The 26,357-nt window shown below is 34.3% G+C and overlaps 1 protein-coding gene across 1 annotated transcript in view; it reads left to right on the top strand.

Annotated features, from left to right (window-relative positions):
• LOC120625797 overlaps positions 1 to 24,734 on the top strand; it is a 38,929-nt gene extending 14,195 nt beyond the window's left edge. Inside the window, exons 2-6 of the mRNA XM_039893008.1 lie at positions 10,392 to 10,600; positions 13,901 to 14,036; positions 21,444 to 21,577; positions 22,501 to 22,918; positions 24,041 to 24,734. Of these exons, the coding sequence (XP_039748942.1) occupies positions 10,392 to 10,600; positions 13,901 to 14,036; positions 21,444 to 21,577; positions 22,501 to 22,918; positions 24,041 to 24,102 (959 nt within the window). The 3' untranslated portion in view covers positions 24,103 to 24,734. The remainder of the gene's footprint in view (positions 1 to 10,391; positions 10,601 to 13,900; positions 14,037 to 21,443; positions 21,578 to 22,500; positions 22,919 to 24,040) is intronic.
• Positions 24,735 to 26,357: the final 1,623 nt, after the last annotated feature.

Here is a 26,357-nt window from a genome sequence, read left to right as displayed (position 1 = left end):
AACAGTTATATGCATTTCAAGAGATTAAAATATCATTTTCTTTAACAGTGAAGGAAAACATCACGATCGGAAAATGTTCTTAAATGTGCGTGGAGTCCACCAACCAACCCGCGGCGTTACCTAATTGAATTCAAAAAATGAATGATTAACAGTGACCTATATCAAATATCAAGTCTATTGGTTATTTTACTAGGGCGTAATTAAAGAACCGTTTTTCATGTAAAAATACGATACGAAAATCCCTTGGGACTTCGTATCGTATTCCCCGTTCTTTCAACTAACTCTATGCCAAAAATCAAGTCGATTGGTTGCTTAGTAAGACTGTAACGACAAGCGAACAAACAAACTTTCGTATTTATAACATTAGCAAGGATAAACATCCTACTGTAGACATACTATGTATGTCTTTTATGTGAATCAGGATGTATATTTTATAGCTCAAAAAATACCATATAATACATATAAAGAGATATAATAAAATGACGCTGGTACAGATAAAATCCCAGTGACGTTACAGTTAAAGAACCAAGTAAAGTAAGTCCAGTATTAACAATTTATATAAACTTAAACAAACTTCCATCCTCACCATTCAAATTACTGCCATGTATAATTTATAAGAAAAACTGCAACACAAGCCCCCATAGTCCAATGTTCCCAAAACGCTGAAGACCGTAACAAGTGGAGGCGCATCGCGGGGGCTGCTGTAGACCAAGACAATGTATCGTCGTCTAAAGAGGAGGATAATTTATAATTTGTGTAATCAGAACCCTAAAAACTGTTGTGATATGGAATTATTCCGTGAGATATGGATAACGAATTTAGAATTTGTAGAGCTATCAGGAATTGAAAACTCTTATGACGAAAAAAAAGAAAACTAAAACTTTTAGTGATAATTATTGTAGGTAAGTATTGTTTAATGAACTACTAGGGTAGCATAAATTACCAATCAGTGTTAAGTGATAAAGTATGTACGCCTACGAACCGCAAGGCTGATGGTAGGTATCGAGTCCAATGTCATCAATATCCAACCGAACCTGAGTGATTGATCACTGTACGTTGTAGACCACTCTATTTCACTTGTTTATATGTCGATCGTATTGCACTTTAGTATTGTGTTTGTTTGCATTTATTCAGCCTTAATAACGATATACTTTGGTTTACTCCTACAAATTTTTGGGTTTGTTATCTATTTGTTTGAGTAAGAGCAGGATTGCGGTATCACATGTTACAGAAATTTTATAAAGTTTGTAAATAATTTATGCCAGATATTTTATTAAATTGATTAGGATTTTAACAAATGCTCTTATAATTATCATTTAATAAATAAATAGTTTTCAAGAAACTACTCAAATTATATTTGATTTACAACCAATGTTCATAAATTGAATTGGTAGTTTAACTTTTGTTTATAATTTAAATATCGTTTACAACTTTCACATTTGTTTTATAAATATAACCTAAAATAAACTAAACTATGTAAAACTAAATAAAATCTAAAACGTCTTCAAAACCACCGCAGCGAGGCACAGTTCCTAGGATGCTGCACTGCCCCTTTGGATGGCCAAACTAATTCTTTGTCTAAGGTAACCCGCCCGCTCTAGAATCACCGGTAGACTCGATAACCCTTTTTGATAATTCTTTAAAAAGAGCTCGTGCTTCCGGACCCCACGGTCCCAAAGTCTCTACTCCAAAAGGCACAAAAATGAAACTGCTATCCAGGTTTTCATATTTAGTTGGTAGTTATTTTGATATAAATACGGGAGCATTTTCGCAACGCTTCGAAATTGCTCTTTACTCTAAGCTTTATTCGCTCATAAACTTTACACGCTTTATAATATTTTAAAAACATTTTCAATAAAAAGTACTACACGAAAATAATTACGCAATTAAAATGGCTCGCCTATTATACAAAATTTACGGAATTAAATACTAAAAAGACTATTATAACAAACGAGATTCTCATTAAAATGAAAATGGGAGAAAGTGATTTTAATAAATGGAAATATTATTTCATATTATCGTATAATAACGTAGAAATGACGCCCCCGGCCACTGCTGTCCTGGTTCCAATAAAGATATCATTATACGAGCATCTAAAATAAATTTTATTGAAACGCCGGAAACGGGATAGGCTGGCTTTTGGATTCTCGCTACTCGTAGATTCAAACAGTTATTGCCGATTATAACCGTTTCAATTAATATTCGTCGTTCGTCGAAATATGTTTATATGCATAGCTCCGATAATGGAATACCCTTGCTGGTAGCCGATACTAGAAAATTTAGTTTATCTCAGAATCCAAAGTAGAATGATCAACTGTTGTTTGTTACTTTGCCATTACTCCGTTTGCCACAATATTATTTATTTATATTCTTATTCTAATTATACTTATCATGTCGGAATACTTAAACGTAATGCGTTAGTGTAGCTTTTAAAAAAATCTTAATATCCTTATACTATAACCTATGCCATTTAATCATTTATTCCCGTAACAAATAACACACATTGCGATCCTTGTGAATTCACTCAGAGCGCAACAAAACAAATCATATTGATTTAATATGATATTTAGGATAGTGCCTCTTTTAAAAAAATTGTCCGCCCAATCAGTTCTTCCAGCGGTGACGGTCGTCGCCTCCGCCTCACATATCCCTCAGGAACATACAACCTTACTTGTATTAGCACGTCCGTATTGTGTATCCTACCTCGCATTACAAGCCACCAGTGTAAATTCTCTCCGTACTCTCAGCTCCTTGTAACTCTTTTAACTATGAAAAAGATTCAATAAGGTGTTAATGATAAAATAATCTCTATTTAAATATAAATTCTTGGTAACCCGGGAAAATATAGAAGTCCATTATCGGTGTCACCTACTAAAGTTCCAAGGTTTAGTAATCAACATTGAGTAAAATTATTAGAGAGAACTTTTTCAATTAAGTGTATCTCTAACAATGCTGCTATTTTACATTAGAAACTTTAAAATATCTGTAGAACTACACTAAATTGAATGCCACACATCTCCCAAATAAACCGTACAAAACGCGGACGAAGTTTCGGGCAATAGCCTAATTTAATATACACACGTGACTTATCACATCGGAAATCAGAGTAGATTACTATCTGTATTCTCAGCATTTGTAAGGAATCATAAGAGCGCCATCTAGTAAGAATACTGGGAAACAGTATTGCCTCAGTACTGTTTGACATTTCTCGAGGACATCGCTGACGACGCGGGGGCATTATCTTTTGAATTTCTTAGCATTAAACACAATATCTACTCGTAACTTATAAATCTTAGACCGGCCTGGGAATCCAACCCAGATATTCGAACCTTCTGAATATTAAGCTAACGAAGCAGTTCATATACTTACCAACAATGTTCGGTTTGGAGTAATTGATCGTCGTAGTCTATAATTTACTCAAGTTGAACTGGGATTTTATCAAATATGTAGCTAACAAGACTTTGCTATGGCGTATATTAAGTATTTATGCGACTTTGTTCGTTAAATATATGTTTTGGGTCGTTAATCATATTGATATTATAATAGGAACATATTCAGTGACTATTATTCGATCGAAAAAGTTCTGAAAACTCGTCCAAAGTAATTAGCGTCGATTGGAAATACAAATAAAAAATAATAAACGATCAATAATATATAATAAAGGTCAACCTTATTAAAGGCACAAGTTATTATTTACCAGCCCATTACAGATAACGGGTCTCCTCTCAGAGTGAGAAGGGTTAAGGCTATATTCCACCTCTCTGGCCAAGTGTGGATTGGGAAAATTCCCACGCCTTTGGGAACTATTAAATTGCATATATTTAAAACGCACATAACTCGGAAAAGTTATTTGTGCGTGTCGGGGATCGAACTCGATCCCCCAGAAAGGGTAGCCGAGGTATAAATCACTATAGGTTATCACCTTGACATAAACAAAAATGAAATGTCCATAAATAGTGCTACCCTTTTCTAGGGGATACAGTTTGAAAGGACAGCACTAGTTTTAGCCGTGTCAATTTAGTTTAGAAATTGGATCACAATATAATCCCCATGAATGCCCCGGTACGGCTGGAATGGACAGGAGAAAATTTTCTCTCTACGGGGAAGGGATACAAATTCATCTTCTCCCACAGTTTTCTTAACTCTCTGAGTTGGCGCACAAGTGGAAATAATATCCAAATAATATATGTGTAATAATAAACGGGGGTTAACATGTTCCCGTGCTTTAGCAGGTGGACACGTTAATTATTAGGGTATTTTTCATTATATGATCGGTGGATATAATTTTTGTCTCCTGCCTGTGCTAGCCCTGCTGAACAAACAGTTCAGCGTACTCTCCGAATCACGAGGTTGCACTAATTCCTTGTTTCAGGCTGGTAATATGAATTACTTTTAAATAAAAACTGAAATTTTAATGAAAATAACATTTCTATTACAAGAATTAAATATAGCAAAATTATTTGCGCCTTAACTAACTTATTACACTGTTACATGCATTCAAAATATTTAACTACCTAAGGAGAACTCCCACTGTACCACTCGTCAACCCACCATTGTTTCCTAACACCTTAAGTTGAGAATTTCCAACAAACAAAGGATACCAAGCACCGAACAAACTATGAGAACGCTCTTAGACACTAGCACTAGGTACGTCCGTGCTGCAAATATCGTTACTCCCCTGAGACCTTCTGGTTGAGAAGTATAAATACGTTACTCGGCACGATGACAATTATTTCCCTTAATCGAGTAATTTAAGATTTCTGATGGTATTCTTTGTGGCAGCAGGCCATAATAGAGTTGCCACCATACCTCTTCTTCTTACGTACGAGGCGACTAATGGAATAAAATGGAGAACGAGCTCTCCTCTGTGCTACTACCCGTCTGCCCAGCGTGGTGATTGGCAAACCCTTCGGTTGGGAGCCTTCACTCCAGCAGTGGTCTGTTATGGGCTATTAATAATAGATTTCGTTGTATGTGATGGCAGATCCGAATACATTTGTCACGACCCCTTCAGTGGGTTCGTTCTAGGTGACTGAGGGAGTATAACGGAGTACGGGGAACAACGTCCAACGTCCTTCGATACTACCATCCACTGCGATCACGCGTTAGCGTGGTGGTACGGGCAAACCGACGATGGAGAGAGGCCTTTAGTGCGGCAGTGGATTGTTATAGGCTATCGATGATCCTTGTAGCCCCTTTCCAAATAATCGAGTAAAAGCTAATAGAATAAAAAAGGAAGTGAAAAAATCGACTGGTAAATGTTGAAGTGTAGTAATCTTACCAAAACAAGGGCTTTTAATTAGAACGTTCTTTTCAATGATAAGTGTCCTCAACAAGAACCTGTGCCTTTTTCTTAAAGACTAACGAAGAGTTTTTACAAGAAACATGAAAAGGTTTCCAAGGTGCCCTTTATATCAAGTACAATAAGAGGCAAGGTCTAATTTTCTTTTCTCTGTAAACTCTAAGAACAGAATCGTAAAGATTAAGTTGGCAAATTTTACCAACTTAAGCGTTTTAAAATATTATAAGTACGACGTTATTATATTAAACATCAATTAGGTTTTTTTAATATAGTACAATGATTATTTTATTGTATACTTGTTTTTTCAATGCCCACAGCACTAAAGTTAAAGCTTTTTGTGACTATGTTAAAGATCTTGGTGTATACCTCGACCGGGAATTGTCATGGACAGTGCATGTCAAAGAGCTGAGTCAGAAAGTGTTTGTGGCGATGAGCTCGTTGCGAAGGCTGCAATCATTTCTTCCAATTCCGACCAAAGTTATGCTAGCACATTCTCTCTTTCTATCTATTCTCGATTATGCGGATGCAAGCTTTCTTAATCTGACCGAGGATCAGCTTAATAAACTTGAGCGTCTTCAAAATCTTGCTATTCGGTTCATATTTGGCCTTCGCAAATATGACCATGTTTCCGAATTTCGACAAAAACTCAAGTGGCTTCCTATTCGTCGTCGCCGGGATATGCATGTACTTTCTCTTCTGTGCTGTGTGTTATTTCATCTAAAAACTCCCTCGTATTTAAAAGAGAAGTTCACTTTTCTTGGTGAGCAATCTGGTTTAAGATCGTGCCGTGCGCTGACGCTGTGTATGCCTTATCATAGGACAAAATTTTATAAGCGTTCGTTTAGCGTACGAGCTGTGGAATTGTGGAATGCGGTTCCATTGAGCATACGACGATCCAAATCACTGGCGATATTTAAAAGAGCAGTTAAGGCCCATTATATTGTTAACGACTTTTAATAGTATGTATATACTTATTCATTTATTGTATGTTAAAGTATTTAATTATGTAAGTGTTGTTATTATATATATTAGTTTATTTTTATATTTATTTATTTATTATATTATTTACTTTTTATCTATTTGTGTACACTAGTTTATGTATTAGCATGTAGTTATTTGCATGTATGTATTTTAATATTTGTACCACCAGCAGTCTATTCTCTTCTTCTTTTTTTTTCCTAATTCTAAGGTTGCCTGGCAGAGATCGCTATTAAGCGATAAGGCCGCCTTTTGTATTACTACTTCTTTCGATGTTTCTGTTTTTGTTATATTTTAAATATGTTAATGTTGTGGTATACAAATAAAGAGTTTAATAATAATAATAAAGTGTCAATTAAAAAACATTGTTTTCACGGTTCTAAAGACGAGGATTGTATGTTAACAAAATTTAGTGCAGTGTCCATTTTGGATTTAAAAAAAAATCTAATTTGATCTTCAGGTCAGGTCACAGAAACTATACGTATTGTTGAATTGTCATTTTTGACAAAAACTCGCTACTAATTTATTAACCCAACTCGGTAATTAAATCCAAGACATGTATAGTAAAAAATGACCTTGAAACACTACACTAACGAAGCAGCCAGTTATTATGGTATTAGACCACAACAATAATTGATTGCATAGTATGTTATTATAGAAGCTCACTGATAACATTTTAAAATTTAGATTGCTAGCAAATCTTAAAAACTGTCAATTTATTGATGGAGGTGTCAGTGGTCAACGTTGATTGCATTTAATTTTGCGTGAGCGCCGACTTACGCGATAGAAAACCTAAAATCGAACGTGGAACTGTTATAATTTTTTACAACGCAAAACATTTTCTGCCGTCCAACCTTCTGACGTATGAGAAAAACGAGTGTGTAAAATAATTTAGCATTTGTTTTTTTTCTAAGAGCTTTCTTTTCTTAGACAGATTATTAGACACTCGAGTGATCCTGTATCGATTTCTTAATAAAAGGTAAGGAACCCTCAGAACAAATATAGGTATAAGTTAAATGATATGATTATTAATATGAATATGAGTAATGTCGAATACTATAGTAATGAATTCTGTTCCAAATATAATATATAGGTTAAGTAGCGAACTAGCCTGCTAACGAGTAAGTCTCAAAAAGCCTTATCTATGGCTTGTTGTGAAATGGGTGCAATTAGGGGCTTTAACGTTCCCATCTTATAGCACACAAAGGATTCGACCCAATTAAATTGAAAATAGTTTTCGGTGTTAATTTTGACATCCATTCGCTTTATGCTTCACGGAACCTTGTTTATTTTACTCGTAGATGAAGGCTTCGGCGTGTTTATTGTGGTTGATGTAGTAAATATTACTATAGTCAAACAAGCTGTGCTCGGTGGTTTCACACGAGATAAATACGAGTACCTTAAAATTTATAGTTATATAAATCTTATATCTTTAAACGAGCAATTCTTGTTCAACAAATCTTTTCTATGGGACTATTGCCTGAAAATAAAGAATTATTACTATTATTGTTACTATAAAAATCTTCTCCCACAGCTTTGTCAAATCTCTGAGCATTGTCGCACAAGTGGAAATAATGTCCGAATAATATATGGTTAATAATAAACAGGTGTAAACTTCTACTATTCTCTGTTCCCGTGCTTTAACAGGTGGACACTTTAATTATGTCCCCCTGGATACAATCTCCTGCCTATTTTAACCCTGCTGCCTTTACTAGCCCTGCAGGGTCGGTTGTAGGAACCTTCGCCGGAGGAACTTTGTGTTCCTTAGGTAAAACAGTTCTATATTAATCATAATATGTTATCATGGATACAATTCTCTGGGAGTTTAGTCCTTCGTTTACGGCCCTAAATTGCAGGATTTTTTCGTATTTTTTAGTTTTCTTCATTTCATAAGGTCGTGTCCGTATTCTACAACTTTTGTTTGTTGCTCTGTATTCTGTTCTGTCCTCCACCTTTTTGGTGATCGGTTTTACTTATATTTTTCTACCTTTTCTACCAAAGCTAGTTTATTCCATAACTGAACTGAGTTTCATCGGCAGCTTAAGAACCCTGTTGGATAGGTTTTACGGCTAAAAACCCCCACTCGGCTTCAATGCCAGTTGGTGGGCTTTTACGACTATTGACACAAGTTTGTGATCATATCTGAATCGATGGCATAACGCTCTTCGAGGCAACGCGTATATAATAATGTACTATTATGTGACAGTTACTACTTCAATGTATTTTGTAATTAGAGGTTTTTTTTTAAATATGGAACTTATGATCATAGTGCGTATTAGATCTTTAATGCAGTTCTTATTGCTTTATTTTTCGGAGATATTCCTTCATCCACGTAGTGCCTTAGACTGGAATTGCTTTTATAATAATTAGTTCATAAGTTAATTATCCAGTCGTATGTATGGCTTGTGCGTCAAGTTGTATGGCTTGGGAGTTATGACTTAAGGCGCATGGTAATGATGTTATAATGGTTTGTTTTATGCGTATACTGACAGTGACGACCTTCCAGGCGCATTGGTGAGCGCTGTGGTTGGGAGGTCCCAGGTTCGTTTGAATTTATTATTTCTGAAACTTCTCTGGTCTGGTCTGGGCTTCGGCCGTGGTGAGTTTCCATCCTACTGACAAAGATGTGCCGCTTAGCGATTTATCGTTCTGTCACGATATTACGTAGAAACAGAACAGATATAGGTTAAATTAATATTCAAATATAAAGGTTCCACATTTGGCAATTTGCAGGCATATGAACGACGAGAGACGAGAGAACCATCGAGTAATCCAATTTGGTATCCAAAGACAAAACCTGATATAAACGTATAGATTTTGAACCTGTATTGTTTTCAAGATAATTGACATCGGTTGTTTTTAAGGATGCAGTTGGCGTATGGAATGAATGACTCTTATTAACTCCGTAAGCAAGACATATCTAGGGAATGCTTACTGAGGGAGATTCTTGCCCCTCAAGGCCAGGTCTCTATTACGCTCAACGAAGTAGGTACCTGTGTCATGGTGCTTCATAAAATCGGAGAATATACAATGCGGGAGACATATAGAGAGTTACGTTATAAATTGCAGTAATTTGAATAGTACACTTATGAATGCTCTTTGTTCTACACAATAGTTTATATTGAATTTTTGTTCAAGTAAGTCACCTGTATAGATAAACCAAAAACGCTCAACCTTACCTAAATACAAAACTTAATTCCAAATCAGTTATTTTAAATACAAGATTGCTCGCCTAAGTCTATTAGATAGGTAGATTTAGTGTTGTTATTTTTGTTAGAGCAGTGATATGTGAGCGTTATAAGAAATTAAAAAACACTTGCTTTAATTGTGATGGATAATGAAAAAACCTTTTTGCCTGTGAGTATTACATAATGCTTACAAAGGCGTGGTAACTACACTAATCCGAATTTGGTCAGCGTGTACTACGGAGTCAAAGTGAAAGCCAAATTCAAAAATATCTTTATTCAAGTAGGCCCATATGTGGCACTGTTGATGCGTACATAAGAATTACACGGTAGTGAGATGATGGCGATAACCACATTCGAAACTTAAAACTAAAGCTACGAGAGTTCCAAACGCGTCCTGGTCTAAGTAGAAGCCCACAACAAACCTAGCCAGGTGTTTTTTTTTGTTATCACCATCTCACAATGTCATTTAAAATTATTAGAAGAGCAACCTGGTTAGAGCAAAAATTTTCACCCAAGCTTTTTTATCGACTACGTAGTCCTTTATACTGTTATAGGACTATTCTATAAGCTTGCGTTTAATACAAACTTTGCACTTTTCAAGAGACATCTCCAAGATGTCAATTGGTAGTTTATTGTAGAATTGTATGCAATTTCCTTTAAACGAGTTAGGAATTTTATGTAACCTAGTATATTGCACTGTAAGTTTATTCTTACTTCTAACGTTCACATTATTGCAGTGACATTTTTTCTTAAATTTTGAAATGTTTTTATGACCGTACATTAAATTTTCAAATATAGTAGTACTGTCATCTTAACACTAAACTCATCTCATTCTGAAAATAATTCCGGTTTTTTTTTGTGCCTGTAGTAAGCCTCTAATAGCTTAATGATGACGATGATGAATGTTTTCTGTTCTTGTTTAGGTGTTCGAGGTCTCCACAACCTAGAGATCAACGTGCCAAGTGCTGTGCTGGTTGGAGAGACGGTGACCCTCGAATGCACTTGGCAGCTGGAAGACGAAGAGGCTCTCTACAGTGTCAAATGGTACCGGGGAAGAGAGGAATTCTACAGATACATACCCAAGGAGCTGCCACATACCAGGGTATTTCCACTGCCAGGAATTGAAGTTGATGTAAGTAATAACCGTTCGTTCGTTCGTTTTTTCTAACGTCAAAGGTTGTCTGGAAGCAGTGGCGTGCATAGAGGGTATTCACAGGGTATGCAGAAGATATAAAATGAGGAAAATCACCAGTACGAGTTATAAATTCTCAAGGGTAGGCTTACAATAACTCTTACAATGCCTGTCCTTTTTGATATCTCTTACTGGAGATTTTCTTTATTTTATATCATCTGCATACCCTGTGCATACCCTCTATGCACGCCACTGCTTCCAGACAACCTTTGACGTTAGAAAAAACGAACGAACGCTCTATTTTATTTTCTAAGCTTCTTCTGTATTCGTGTTTAATTTGTATAAAATGTGTGTGTGCAACAAAGACTTTAAACAAACAAACAAACACCCTTTTCTATGAATACTTAAGTATGAGGACAATTTTTTTTATACCAATAATTAACGGAATAAGCCTGCGCACCTCACAGAGCGATGCTTCACAAGGCAGGCTAGAAGCTAAACCTACAACATGCCACCCTGTGTTCTTCATTTTGAGGCATGGGTGATAAACCTCATGTGCTTGTAACTACACCGGAAACCACAATTTTCAGCCTGGAACTTCAGCATTCCAATGCTGCTTAGCGGCAGAAATAAGCATGGCGATAGTACTTCCCTTGACAGGCTCAAAAAGCTCTACTACTACTAAAAAAGTAAACCTACAAAGGAAGTTGGTTAGGTTTATGTTTATGTAACATTATTTTCGCCAGCCAGCTTTGTTTGTAACAAAATAAGTATTTAATGAATGTGAATTAATTTCTCAAGCAATTACGTAGAGAGGAATGTACATTAAATTTATTAGGATAAAAATGCCTTTTCAAAAAAATAAAATTTTCTATTATATAATCTTAGCAATTTATACTGGCTTAAAATTTAGCTCCCTGATATCATTTTGAATGGTCACTACCAGCATAGTACAAACAGAATAGTAGGCTAACTAAGGCAGATCAGCGAGTTAATTACCTACTCCTGCGTTGACGCCTAGGGTTATCACTTTTATTTTTAATTAAATATTATTTGCGTATTATGTTTGACAGCACTAGGTTTTTAATTTCGTAATAATTATAATGAAATATCTTACCAATTCATAAATGGGATGTAATGAAAGACGTTTTAAAAAGGAACGACAAATTTTTAAAATTATAAATTTGGTACTGAAAAATATTTTTTCCGATTTCGAGATGTAAGGAACGCTTTATTCTTCGCCGTTAATGTAAAATAAATTCTCATCCTAACATATAACTTTTGCAAAAAACTTTTAGGGAAGCATGGGCATGGCATCTTGAAGACTTGAACTCTACTTCTTTTACTTTGACTTTTTTTAAGTCATAATTGTTACTAATAGGTCATAATTGCTACTACTTTTATTGAAAAATTAAACAAACAAAAAAGAGCGAGCGTGCGACATAATAAGCGATTGCGTGCTGCCGGCCGATTGAGCCGGTTGAGACTATGCGAATGTGTGCGTGAAACTTCCGTGCGTACACGGCGCCCGCTGCTCACGCATCCATTCAAACCGGCGGCGGCCACTTTGTATGAAGGTTACCTACTGTTCTGTTTGTATTATGCTACCAGTGTTTGGCTTTCATCCCGTATATTTTTGATAATCATTCATTGAAGTATTGTAGTGCGGCCTCCTCTTGGAGGTTTGCAGCCATTAATCAATGCAATTCGTACACTGCTGCAAAAAACAACTACTCGGCACATTTCCCGTCCCTCTGGCCTACATTTTTTTTGACCGAATGTTATTCTTCAGGTGGTTTTCTACCAGCATTTTTTCCCTTATTTTGACGCCTAACTGGCGCAGTAGGCAGCGACCCTGATTTCTTAGTCCAAGGCCATGGGTTCGATTTCCACAACTGGTAAATGTTTGTGTGACAAACATTAATGTTTTTCAGTGTCTGGGTGTTTATCTGTATATTTAAAGTATTTATTTGTATACGTAGTAAGGCCATGTGTCGTAGTACTTTTATTTATTTAAATACAAAAGTTAATACAGAATAGTTCCGTATTTAATACAAAAACAATTAACATTGATATTGCAAATTATGAACGTTACATTAAGTTAACCATTTGCGCTATAATAATTGCATAATATTCAGTTTAATATATCAATCAAGCTTTGAACAACAATGTCATTATTAGAGCAATTTGTTTTATAAATCACGTATGTAATTATGCTGTCACCATATTATTATTTAATTTATAATTCGAAATCAATTTCATAAGCGTCCAATCTTAAATTTGATGCGTTAAACAAACTCGCATTTAGAGGTAGATTTCAAAGAAACTCTTATATATCAGATACCAATACGTAGCCTAATAATGCATACCTTCTTAGAAATATTTTTAACTTTATAAAACTTGGGGCTCTCATAAAGTATTTCATCCCCAGCTAATTTATTTAAAATTATAAAATAATTAAATAAGCCTATGATAACTGGAATAAACAAACAAGCGAACTAAAATTTACAAAAGCAGTTTTGTTTTTTTGCTATAATACCGTACATACTTTTATATTGACATTGCAAACATACGTTTTTTTAAATTAATTTGTATGTTTAGAGTTAGGCAAATCCTACCTAAGGGAAGCTGGTAGCCATAAAGCATTGCCACCGTTAAAAAAAGGCAAAAATGTTTGAATATAGGTTTTTAAGATCGTGAAATAGATCGTGAAATTGCAATTTTCAATTTTTGATGCAATTTATGAGTCTTCGATATTTCAGATCCAACAGTAATTAACAAAAAAAAAACAAAACACCAAACTTTAATTGTTCTACTACTTAAGCCATTTGATAAACATTGTGGTAGCGGCCATCTTGCCGGGTCATCAGCGGGTATCAAATGGCTTAACTAGAAGACTAATGAAAGTTTGAGGGTTTTTATTATTTTTTTATTATATCATTATTTAAGTGTTCTTAGGTACGTAAGAACACTTAAACTGCTGAAACATCAGAACAAATTAGTATTAAAAAAATGTAACACTACCGAAATACTCCATAACACATATATTTAATATTCCCACAATGAGAAGGGACTAGGCCGTATTTACCAAGCCCAGGGTAAGCCAAGCTAAAAAAACCTACTTAAAATTTTCGTCGGAGGCAACATTGACATTTTATTGTATTCACACACTGATTCTTAAAAGCGGACCACCATTTAGTTAAATGGCCTATACATTTTCTCGCTTTGAATTTGAAGTTCTTTCAATATTATATTAGTAGTTAGCAGCATCGTGATAATAATAATATCTTCTTTAAACAGATATCACGTTCAGGCGCGAGGCGCGTTGTCCTTCAGGAGGCGACACCTGCGATGGCGGGCCGATTTCGCTGCGAAGTGTCCGCCGATGCACCCACCTTCCACACTGAGATACGATCTGCACCACTAGAAGTTGTTGGTATGCACTAATATTTATATAAGAGGCAGAAACTCCGCATATCTTTGGGAACATTATGTAGAACTCTCAGGCATGGAGGTTTCATCTCGATGTTTTTTTCCTTCACCGTCGAAGTTTTATTTACTTATAAAAGTGAAGTCGAGTTGCTACCCACTATTAAATAAATAAATAATAAATAAATAGATATACTACGACAATGCACACTTCGCCTTCTAGCCCCAAAGTAAGCGTAGCTTGTGTTATGAGTACTAAGATGACTGATGAATATTTTAATGAATAATATACATAAATATTTATAAAATACATATAAACACCCAGACACTGAAGAACATTTATGCTCATCACACAAATATTTTCCAGTTGTGGGAATCGAACCCACGGCCTTGGACTCAGAAAGCAGGGTCGCTGCCCACTGCGCCACTCGGCCGTCAAACTATTCCTATTAAGGGGTTTATTTATAACTGTAAAAATGTTTAACCATTTCTCTGTTTCGATCAAACTAATAAATATTTCTAAACGTGTTATTTTACGTAACCCTCCGCTTCCCGGCATAAATAAATAAGCTTCAGATATCCGGTCAGGTGCATTGGATAGTCTATAACCAACATAAATTATGAAGGTCCATTTCCTTTAGGAAGTTTACTCGCCGCCGTGCGGATTCTTAACCACAAGCCAAAAGTGATAAAATTGATTCCCGTTTATTTACGAGCGGGTTCACTTGAAATTGAACATAGTTTTGAATATAGTCATAGTATATAACATAATATTCAGGTTATGAATTGCTAACAGCAGTTTTTAAGTTTTGTTGCTTAATTTATTACTAAAATATCTATATTAGCCTAAGTTGTCCAAATAAACATTTTTTTTTAATTATCAGCTATGATTTTATATTTTTATTACCTTGTTATCTTGGAGTAAATACCGCTTATATATAATTTTTTAAATACATCGTAGTACATTTATTCATATAATAATCAGCATCAATAGTACGAGAGCCGTAGCTAAGTTGGCAATGCGATCAGGCCGCGATTGGCCGGAGAGATGCGGATTCAAATCCTGTAGGTTTCATTATTTTATATCATGTTCATCAATAGCCACTTGTAGACTAACGGCCTCTTCAAACAGGAGGGTTTGCCCATTATCACATGGCTGGCTGATCACAGTAGATTGAAGTAGGTACCAGCACAGAGGACGCTGCTGCCCATCCATTATTTTTACATAGTCACCTCTTACAACACCCGCGGGAAGAGACGGTTTGGTCACGACTGTATTCTGATCTGCCGTCATCAAACCACTACCATTTTTTTTTTTCTTCCTTATGATATGTTTCAGTAAATTTTATTCATTATTCAAGGATAAAACTTATTTTTACGTGCCTAAAATTTGTTTTGTAGTTACAATTTCTTTAGAAAACAAATATCAAGCATAATAAATCCAAAAACACACCCAAAATTACCTATAAATAACTATTATTTCTTAAAAGGTGTTTATTTTTATAAAATATCTACCGTTAGATAGGTACTCAATAAACAGAAACGTTCGCCATATTCCAGTTATGTTCGAACACAAAGCGCTTCAAATAATGTAAATGAATCTGTCAATCAAGCGTTTGTTTCGCATTTACTCCGCTGCCTCCATAAAATTCACCTGCCGAGGGATTGTCTATATAAATCTAACCAAATACAGTTTTATAATTCCAAATAATAGCAAATTGAAATTGGATTTTCCACGTAGCCACTAGGCCGCTTCCCACGATGCCACTCTTTGCTTTGACCAGTGCCACTACACTGCTTTTTACTTTTGAGTGTAATGTTCGTTTTAAAAATAATAAAATAAAAAATTGTGTGAAATAAAAATGAGAAAACGAAATTAAAAAGTTAAATTAAGTTTTAGTTTTTATTATTTTTAAAACATAGTTTACACAAAAGAATAAGGAAGGAAAAGATAATTATAAGCAAGAAAAAATAAACTCTAGCTTAAACGAAGCGGGGACATAGTTGCTCCACGAAGAACTGGTAAATGTTCCATACAAATTGGATAATAAAGCAGTATTCTCTTTACTATCAATTGAAGTCTGTCTCAACACAAACACGTAGCAGATTGTTTATTTTCCCGTATTTCTGCAGGTAGCTCAGCACTGCCAACAGGAATGTAAACGGACGTGTCGAACACTGCTTGTTTAGCATTTTCTTCTTGGCACCAATAAAATTCACCTGCCAACATAAATCTATGAATAAAGTCAACCAAAAGCAAGTATAAGGATACAAAACCTAGTAGCACTTTGTCAGAGTTCGGCAGTAAAAGAGTACTACGAGTACTTTGTTTCAGCAAAATTGTGTTATTATTTCCCACATATACTATCTCTTCTGACTGCCTGGTTAGTCTAATAGTCAATTATTCCTTAATATTATTATTATACGTCACATAGTAGTTATTAAATAATGAATTAACTTATACATATATTATTATATATAATTAGAAGTATATTATTATATAATTAGAAGTAAATTTTCAAAATATTTTAATTTCCAAAAGTTCATTATGATTGTAAAAAGCCTTCTCGACAAGCCAAGTCATAATTTTTTTTCTAATTAAGTTATCATTTGGCGAATTGCTTATAGAATACCAGATCCTAATGTTAGTATTTTTGAATAACAATCATTGAAATATGTAAGGTATTGGAGATAATAATTTGGGAGGACTGAAATCCCACCCTGCCATCGTTCTTCTACTAACATAATTTAAAATAGTTTAGCTCGCAAACGCGCATGAAAGCAGCATTGCGTGTTTATGAAATTGGCATTATAACTTGCTCTTCGAGGCACGGTGTCTACACCGTGCCTCGAAGAGCAAGTTAAGCAGTCTCATTCAGTTATTATTAATACCTTCTTAAAGTTTATGAATTAATAGATATCACAAAAATATATCATTAAATTGGTAAGGGTTTTGATTCTCTATGACACCATTTTCATACACAATCTGTCAGAATCACTTTCACAAGATTTGAATGTCTTAGTAAACCAAAGAAGTAAAAATCATATTCTACCTAAGCTGAGAGAGCTTTTTAAATAAAAAATAATAATAATTAATATATTGCCATATCAAAGTATATTAGTGAGTTATTTAAAAAAAATTAAGTTTTTTAATTATACCGTACAAAAAAAAACACGCATACAAACATGGTAGTCGAATATATTATTGCACTTTACGTGATAGTGGTTTCTCAAGCTAAGATTTTTTTTAAATCCGGCCGAAGGAAATATAACATACGGATACAAACTACTTTATTCACAAGCTGTAGGGTCTACTAAAAAATGTATGTGGGAATGAATTATAAGTACATGTTCCGACATGTAATAGGATCATGGGAAAGATAAAAGGTAAAAGAGAGGTAGGTTGTTACAGAAAGGAAAGGTGATAAATTGAATGTCAAAAGATAACAAACGTACTAATTGTATGTTAAAGTAGGTCAGTTTATCTGTTTGTTATTTTTTTTCATGTGTTTTCAATGTTTTTTTAACTGCCAGATTAGCCCGTTACCATCTTTGAATGTACCAGCAGGTGCGATCGCAGTAAAGGGCAAGCTTATAGTGCAATAAAAAAACAATTTTTTTTCCTGTTATTACGTTACGTATTCCAACGGCACACTCTTGAAATTATTTATTTATTTTATTTAGACGTTTTCAAACTTCAAAGTCGCTAGCGAGATTTCTTGTAACTACAACAAAATCGTGTCGCTTTGCAATATGAAGTACCTTACCAATAATTTATCGAAATATTAGAATATTATTAGGCTACTACACTATACGAGGACATTCTTCGGTACCACTTCAATATCGTCTCCAGTTACCACCACCCAGATTTTCCTGCTTTTGGCGAAGTAAAGCAAATTAAACTTCATGTTCGTTAAACAAGTAATGCTTGAAGAGTGCTGTTAGTTTTACAACAATTCCGACGTTGTGATAAGAAACACGATGTGATATAAAAAAACGAGATGTAGAGTTAATATTCTCCTTAAAAAGTTATACTTCAATATTTATTTTGGACAATAATGATAAATATTTTGTACGTGATTAGTTGAATTTGCACCATTATGTTTGAGTGAAATAATTCAAAACTCTTCGACTTTAAGTAGGCTTAATACGAGTATAAGCATTGTTGAAACATCAAGTCTATCTGTTTGTATAACTCTACCAGATTCGAAAGCCAGATATTATCAAGGAGAAATGAGCAAGAAACGCCACTGTTGCTCTCTTGCAAAATTAGGTTTTTGACAAAAATTAATATAACTTGCGTGAAATGAAAGCGCCCTTGTAATTAAGAAATTCATCATATATAGTAACGTCGGTGTAACGAAAGAGTGGAAACTTATACATTTATAAATTGTAAGTACAATACATTTACGTATCCCGTCCGGGTGTCGAACTAACAAAATTGCGCATCAACCTGATGCGAATGTCGAACAAGCGAGTAGTAGCTCGCTCGAGCTCTCTGGCTGGAAAACAGCCAGGATATCTACTCTAATCCAGCAGAGCCACCTGCTTCCAGATAATCTGCCAAAGGAATTGCTTATCGGATTGCTAGCAAACCTGCAATAGACATCTATGTCCTTATCCATTTTATCACAGTAAAATTCTATAAAAGAGAGATGCCGAACAGGGCATTTTCCGCATTTGCTCTACCGCTCCAATAAAATTCACCTGACAAAATAAATTTATGTATAAAGCCGGCGATATACATTTCCGTTTACATGAATAACGTACTGTTGCGATATTGTAGGTACATATTTTACTCGGATTCAGAATAAAAAATCGGCCAATTATGAGGTCATATTTGTGCACCGAGGGTTCTGTAGATATGAAGGAAAGACATAATAATTAATTAGGCTAAATAATACGACTGCCTAAAATTAAATAAAAATGTCCCTTGCTTTGTGACAGCTAAGCTAAGTGTGTAAAACTAAGTTTGGTGGTAAAGAATAATTTCGAACTTGCAACACGTACATAGGATTATTATTTTTAAGACAACTGAAAATTTAGAAATGGAAATAAAAACCTATTTTTGGATAGAAACCTTAACACGTTTTGCCTATCTCACGTAACAAAGTAAAAATATCAACTTTAAAATTTCTCATCTGGCTTTAATTCACACTAGAACTAATTGATTTTTTGCAAGAAGAATGAATTTATGCTAGGTAAAAATAAGTGATCTGCCCTGCCGTTCCCGGTTGGATTTTATTATTATAATGCATTACAAGTTTTATACCATGGTTTGAAGTATTCAAAGTTGTAATAAAAAAAAAAGCTGTATCACACGGCCGTGTCAGAGAGATAACAAAGTGATCCTGTAAGTTCATATAAGTTCTGTTATACCATTTTGAGTGATGCGGTTCGGAACCCTAACAAGACTGGCTTGTTCTTTGTTCCATTTTTAAACTCTATATTTCTCTGCTTATTGCAATATAACGACCGTTTGTATCGTTGAATCGCATGTTGTAATTTTAAAGGACTTCAAAAAAGATAGAAAGGCTGAATTCCGTGTTTTTTTTTTTAATTTTCATGTAAATGTCGCCGTTTTGTGGACGCTATTGAGTACTCTTTTAAAGGTCTCATTCAAATGATCTTGATTAACTTAGTTTTACAAAACTTGCTTTTAAATTTTACAAAAAGAGAGCATTGATATTTTTTTTTATAATTATAATAAAATAGACGTAAAATGACAGTACAGGATGAGTAAGGTAAAAATAAAGAGCATAAAAATGAAACGACGAAATAGATGAACGGCTGGTATTTTAAAAGCTAAATATAGATTTTTTGAAATAATAATATTCGACACATGATTAACTTTTACTGAAATCAGTAAAGAAGGTCAATATTTTTAAACTTGTTAATCTGATAAAGCTCTACTAATTATTCAACAGTTTCTAGTTACTCAGATTTCCGTCGACTGAATTGGCTCTCAGATTCCGTGTTGCGACGAAGATCGATGCTTTCATTATATTATACGAGTAGCTCTCTATCCTAGATGCCTTAAAGTTGGACGTACTGGTTGATAGATTACTCTCGTGAACTTTATGAGAATAGTACCACACTATGATTACATTTGGAATACTTATACCAGAATGTAGCCTGAATCAGGTGTAACTAAATATAAGAGAATCTCCTAAAGATTGCCCTCAACATTAAAATATCCTCTGTAAGAAAAATATGTGAATATTTTTTTAACCGAACTAAACGATGTGGTTGACTGTAATATGTACGATTTCTGCGTCAATTGTGAACCAATTTTGATATTTTTTTTGAAGTTTAACAACTTCTCAAATTGGTTGGCATTTACAAATTTGAATGTATTTGAAAATGCCAACCACCAGACAAACGAATAATGAGTGTCAGTCTGTATTTTATTGGCGTCTCCTGACGAGAATTGTGTTTTGGTTTATTTTATTTGCGCCATTATTTTTACTTCGATTTTGTAACAAAAACCAATAAAGAAAGTCATGTAAAGAATGAAACGCGCACATTAGAGAACTTATCTCTGTAAAAAAGAGATTTCATCCCGTTACCCTCGAGGGTGGGAAAATTAAAATATAGTATAAATTCAGTATACTATTTATATGACCGGACTTAACTTAGCTCCAATCAAAGGTCGGTGTCTGTAAATGTAACAGTTACAAATAAATGTTCTGTGACCAGAGCATTAAGTCGCTTTTCTATCAAATGCACAAGTACATTACTAGCGTAAACTTCTATTTTTTTCAATTTATTTCAAACTGGTTTCGGTCATTCAACCTGTGTTCGGAATGACGTATCATATCCAATTTCATTTGTTAAACCATCCATTTCCACTCAGTTACAACACAAGTTATCATCTACAAAGATCTAATTATTGGGTAAGCCTTGGGTTGACCAAAAAATATTTTTTTTCAGTCGGTTGTGTACGTCTACGTGAGTTTTTTTGGTCAGTTCGGAGTTGGAAAAGAAAATTTGAATCACCTGATTAGAAGTTTCTTTTCCATCTCCTAACTAAATACCTAATGTACCTCACTACTTTATCGTTACAATGAAAGTTATAAATATGACTTCTTCAAGACTGTTAACAAATAGACATAATTAAGTCCATATATTTGGTGGAGATGCATATATTTGCCATGCCGTATAGTGACGACATACGAATACAGTTGTCAACACTGCTTCTCTTCCTGCGGGTATTATCGAAGGAGATTATGGGAATTTATCGGAGAAAGTGCATCAGCGTCCTCTGTGCCACTATTATCATCTACTGCGATCACGAACCCAGCCCAGCCCAGTGATTGTGGGAAAAGCCTCATTTTGGGAGTGAGCGGCTATTTACTTTGTATTATGTTAATTTATCTAAACATGTTTTTGTCAATCATGATTTATTTCACAGAGCCTCCAGAATGGGCCCCGAAGCTTGTGTCAGACCGATCGTGGTACGGCGTCGGTTCAACCCTACGAGCTACTTGCGCCTCCCCGCTTGCTCAGCCCCCAGTCAATCTCACATTCGCCCTCAACGGCCACGAGGTAAATACACTTTAACGAAAATCATAAAAAAGTAATGTGGATCTCTCTTTAAAAAGTAGATCAAAACTGCAGTGTTTCCTACTAGATAAAAAAGGGCATATCATCGATGGTATGAGAACCGTAGCTTAGTGGCACTCAGGCCGAAATTGCCAGAGAGTCGCAAGTTCAAATCCAGTCGGTTCCGAATTTTTAAATAATAAGTTTTTTTTACAAATAACTTGGAGACCTTAATTATATCCCCTATCAGCGAATATAATCGGGGAGTATAATTTTTGTCTCCTTCCTGTGCTAGCCTTGCAGATGATATTGCATTCACGGGCTAACTTGTAGTGAAATAAAAAAAAAATCTCTTTAATTCCGAACACATTAACTACTTTCCGATATATGGTTTTTATATTAAACTACCAAGACTTTTCGTGATGACTTTTTTTTTGATGCAAAACACAGCTGCGATATCCTTAAATATTATTAAACTATACCACTAACACTTTTTGCTTGTCGAGGTCAACATAAGGCATGTACGTGCCACACTTTCCTATTTCGTTTCTTGCGATGTATTTTTTGCCACCACCAGCGGCATGCGAGTCATTAATCAGAAAGCAATAACGAGCAATATTAGCTTTCAGCAAACCGCTATCCACTTAGGATCACGTTTCTATTACTTATTGTGAAAATAATTGTTTATTCCATCCTACTTCTTACATACTGTTCTATACAAAAATCTATTTATACACATTTATTTACTTGCGAATTAATTCTTAAATCATCGTAAGCCACTATATAATATCTTATTAGGTACTGTTATTTTTATGTATTTTTACGTGTTTAATAGCACCACCTACGTTGCATCTATCTATAGCTTTGTATTATCATACTTGTATCATAATGCAGTGTAATAATTTTAGCTGCTCCTTTGATCACAGATCGACATGGAATCATTCCTGCATGAATTACCAGCTTGGTTCAAATGGGATCCGCCCCCGAAAAGTGAAACGACAACCACAGAGCAGCCCGAAGACGAAATCAATTTTAACATATTCCACGACGAGAGCAATATTCAATATTTGGACGAGTCTTATATAAACCTTCACAAAGAGGAAATCAGACGGCCTCCTAAGGAGGATATGAAACCAGTATTCGAGAGGTTGGGACCCGATAATAGGCTGCCGTCAGTAGGCGAAGTTTTATTTGTCGTCCGCCACGAGGCGTTTGAGAGAGGCAGCCTGAGGCTGACCTGCATAGCAAGTATTTACAACTTGTATGCGGCACGCGCAGAACTAATTTTCGATATGGAGCAGCCAGAAGTTGCTTCGGTGTTGGGCGTTCGTAATTGTGCCATAGGTGAGTGTTATTAAATTTGTATGACCTACATTTAGCCGGAGCACACGATGCAAAATTAAATTAAATTTCACACAAATATTAATTTAACATTGAAACTTGCATTTATTTAATGCAAATTGAACAACCCTACATTCTTATGACACTACATTCATATGCACTTTTGCGTACAGCTTTAATCGTTCTGCTCAAATACTTAGTTTACTGGAAATAAATTTCTACTGATGAAAATTTCAATGTATTTGATATAGGTCACTACCTAGTGATGGTATAAATTCGGTTCAAAATCTTAATTCATAAAAATATACTCCACGTTCAAATGGCATAAAGTATTAATAAAACGTTTGAAATAATAGAGATTTAGTGGACATTTAATCTTTAGTGGTTCAGTGGATTTAGTATGCTAATTTTGAAGGTATATTTAACTATGAGCCTACCTGAGTACGTTATACAGTAAATCTGGGGTGTTATGATTATAAGTCTATGGATCATCGATAATCCTAACTGGAAAATTATTCAAATTAATGCTTCAGTGGGTTGTCCTTAGCGGTGTTAGGATATCGTGGATGGTTAATACATATCGATCCTTATAAAATCTGCTACATACATTATGACAAACCGTAAGGTAATAATTATTTCATGTTATTTCATAGTACGTACTGTATCGATATGCAATATAGTGCGCTAGGTACAATTCCCGTCTAAAGCTAATCATCCGATTAGTATCTCGCTTTAGTTGCTTTTATTCTGAGTTGCAAATAACTTGGTCATAACTTTGATCGCAGTACTTAAAAGGGATGAAAGTTTTCATAGAAATTAGCCTTAATTTTACATTTTTTATTTTTGCTTGAAAATCTCAATTCAGCCAAGGGGGATAGCCATGTATTATGACAAATTGCTATTTTCGTTTTTAAAGGTAATCTTTTTGTTTATTATAAAATATTACATACCAAATTAGATGAAAAACTAGCAATAAGAATTAAAGCGCTCTTGCGAAATCCGTTATAGCAAATATTTATATATATTGATTCAATAGCATTTACGTTTTGCTTACGTTTTGCACTACATGTTCTGAGATAGTATATTTTATGTTTAGGAAATGTAATATAAAATCTTCTGTTTCAGGTACATCTATATTTTGGCGGCTTTCATCTCTTATACCAATAATTTGGTTAACGATTCGGTAGTTTATTGTGTGGTTTGATTTAAATTTAGTGAAAAATACTCCAGTTAAGGTTATTTAGGTTGTCTTTCTATCAGAAATGTGTGGGGACGATCACGGACAGATGTATGGGAAACCAATTAGTCCCTGGCGACGCATCCATTCACTTTCATCCCCTATACAAGCGGAGCTTGAAATCGATTTGTCCGTTAGGTTTTGTTCAAAAAAAAGATAATTCTGGAACATTTTATAAAACCGATCTTTGACCAATTACTTGCACCTGTATACGAAAAGAAGAACTAATTGAACTCCTCGCCAATGCTGCTAAGTGTGAGATCGAAATCGAACGGTCAATCAACTCCATCAACGGTGATACAAAAGAACCACTAATTAGACGTTCCCCGATGGCGTTCCCAAATAAAGATAACTTTGTACGAACAGAACTGCTATTACTGATTTTGTTTGTAAAATTTATCCGTGTTGGTATGGAAAATTAACTGGTTTTCATGTCTTGGCCAAAAGGCACCCTTGGTGAAGTGCGACGCTCATTGTACAAATTCATGTAACATATCCATATTTTATTGTGTTGATTTGTAAATGTTTGCGTTATTGTCAAACAGTAATTCCTAGCGGGTTAAGAGCCGGAACCACCTGGATTCTCTTCTGGAAATTCATTTTGTGACGTCAGAATTGACGAAGAACTTTCATATTACTTTTTGTATGGACACTAGAATACTACTATATAAACTAGATCACGATGTAGCTAAATTATATCGTTAAAAGTTACGTAGGTCTACTTATATAAAATTGTAGTTTGTTTATACGTCAATCTACCCATTAAAATTTTGAATTTGGTAAAGTAACTTCCAATAGAAGATTTTTTTCTCAATGTAATAATCATATATTTTTTTAATGGTATGTTTTAATGGTATGTTAAAAAAAATAGTATGTTCCTTTTTAACTTACCTTTTTTGGCTATCTTTGAAGGAACTTTAAAACAACTTTTCGTACAATGCAGTTTTTTTAATCTACTTCAATAATTAATTATGAGGGGCCATCGAATCTGATATTTCCAGAGCTATTTCGTCGCAGCGTCTATCTTGAAGTTGCTTTTTCGAACACATTGAATTAAGATTTAGTAGTAGTAGTTTTTTACTTACAAAAGTTTTTCTAATTTCTAAACGGCATTATGCTTAAAAGGTACATTTAGATGCAAGTAAGAAAATAAATAATAGTTTCAAGTAAAATCAAGAGTAATAACGTTTGAACAGCTGTATTAAAAAAGGATTTTCCATTCAACTTGGATTTTTTTATTGTGTTTTATTGCGTCGCTGTCCACCATTGACACCTAGGAGCACAAAGTATTCTGGAGGATTCCGGGCCTTAACAAAAATGTAAATAATTTAGATTTAGATCTGGTTGGCCAAACTAATGATATGAGAATTATTAAAGAGTAAATGAAAAATTATTTAATATTAAAATATAAAAAAAAAACTAGTAGGAAATGTGTGATGTATAAAGTATGCGTGGATTACCTTTTTATTACTTACGAAATATAAAATAACTTAATAAAATAATAGAATATATATTATATTATTAAAAATATATTATCCTGATCTAAAATTATCTTCCTTCATTATTTGAGCGAGAGCTATTATATAGGTTACCTATTTTAGAAATGTAACCTTATCAAAGACTGATTACTTATTTATATATTTAAAAAATGTTTGACAAATCTTTTATTTATCCTTTTAGTATGTATGTGTTTAGTGTAAATTATAGTATAATAATTGTTTCGATAGAAAATAATAGTACCTAAATATATGATAAATCAAAATATTTACTTATATGATGCCCTTCATTACACTTATGAGTTAAATAGCAAAGGAGAGTATTGACATAGTCCTTGTTTCGCGAACACCGTTTAGACTCGGCTAAAATTGTGCATTAGTACCGTGTCTTTGGTTTATCCTGCCGATATGGAAATAATACCTTCTAAAATCCTGAGGTTACGCATATTTAAACGTGCATTCATGAAAAAAACTTCAGCTTTTGTTGTACATAACGTTCGTGAGGTAGAGCAATTGTACAATTTCTCGTAATTAAAGTCATAAAAAATACTTGTTCTTTTTTAAAATTGTAGCAAAACTGCCAATATTATTTATATGTGATTTTCATAAATAAATTTCATAGCTGCTATATTCAAAAACAGTCATTTTTTCAACCAAAATAATAAATTCATCTAAAGAAACTTTTTTTATACATAGATCACATAGAGTG

The sequence above is a fragment of the Pararge aegeria genome, chromosome 8 (genome assembly GCF_905163445.1).
Source record: "Pararge aegeria chromosome 8, ilParAegt1.1, whole genome shotgun sequence".
Lineage (NCBI taxonomy): Eukaryota > Metazoa > Arthropoda > Insecta > Lepidoptera > Nymphalidae > Pararge > Pararge aegeria.
Note: the sequence above shows the minus strand (reverse complement) of the source record. Positions and strands in the feature narration are given on the sequence as shown.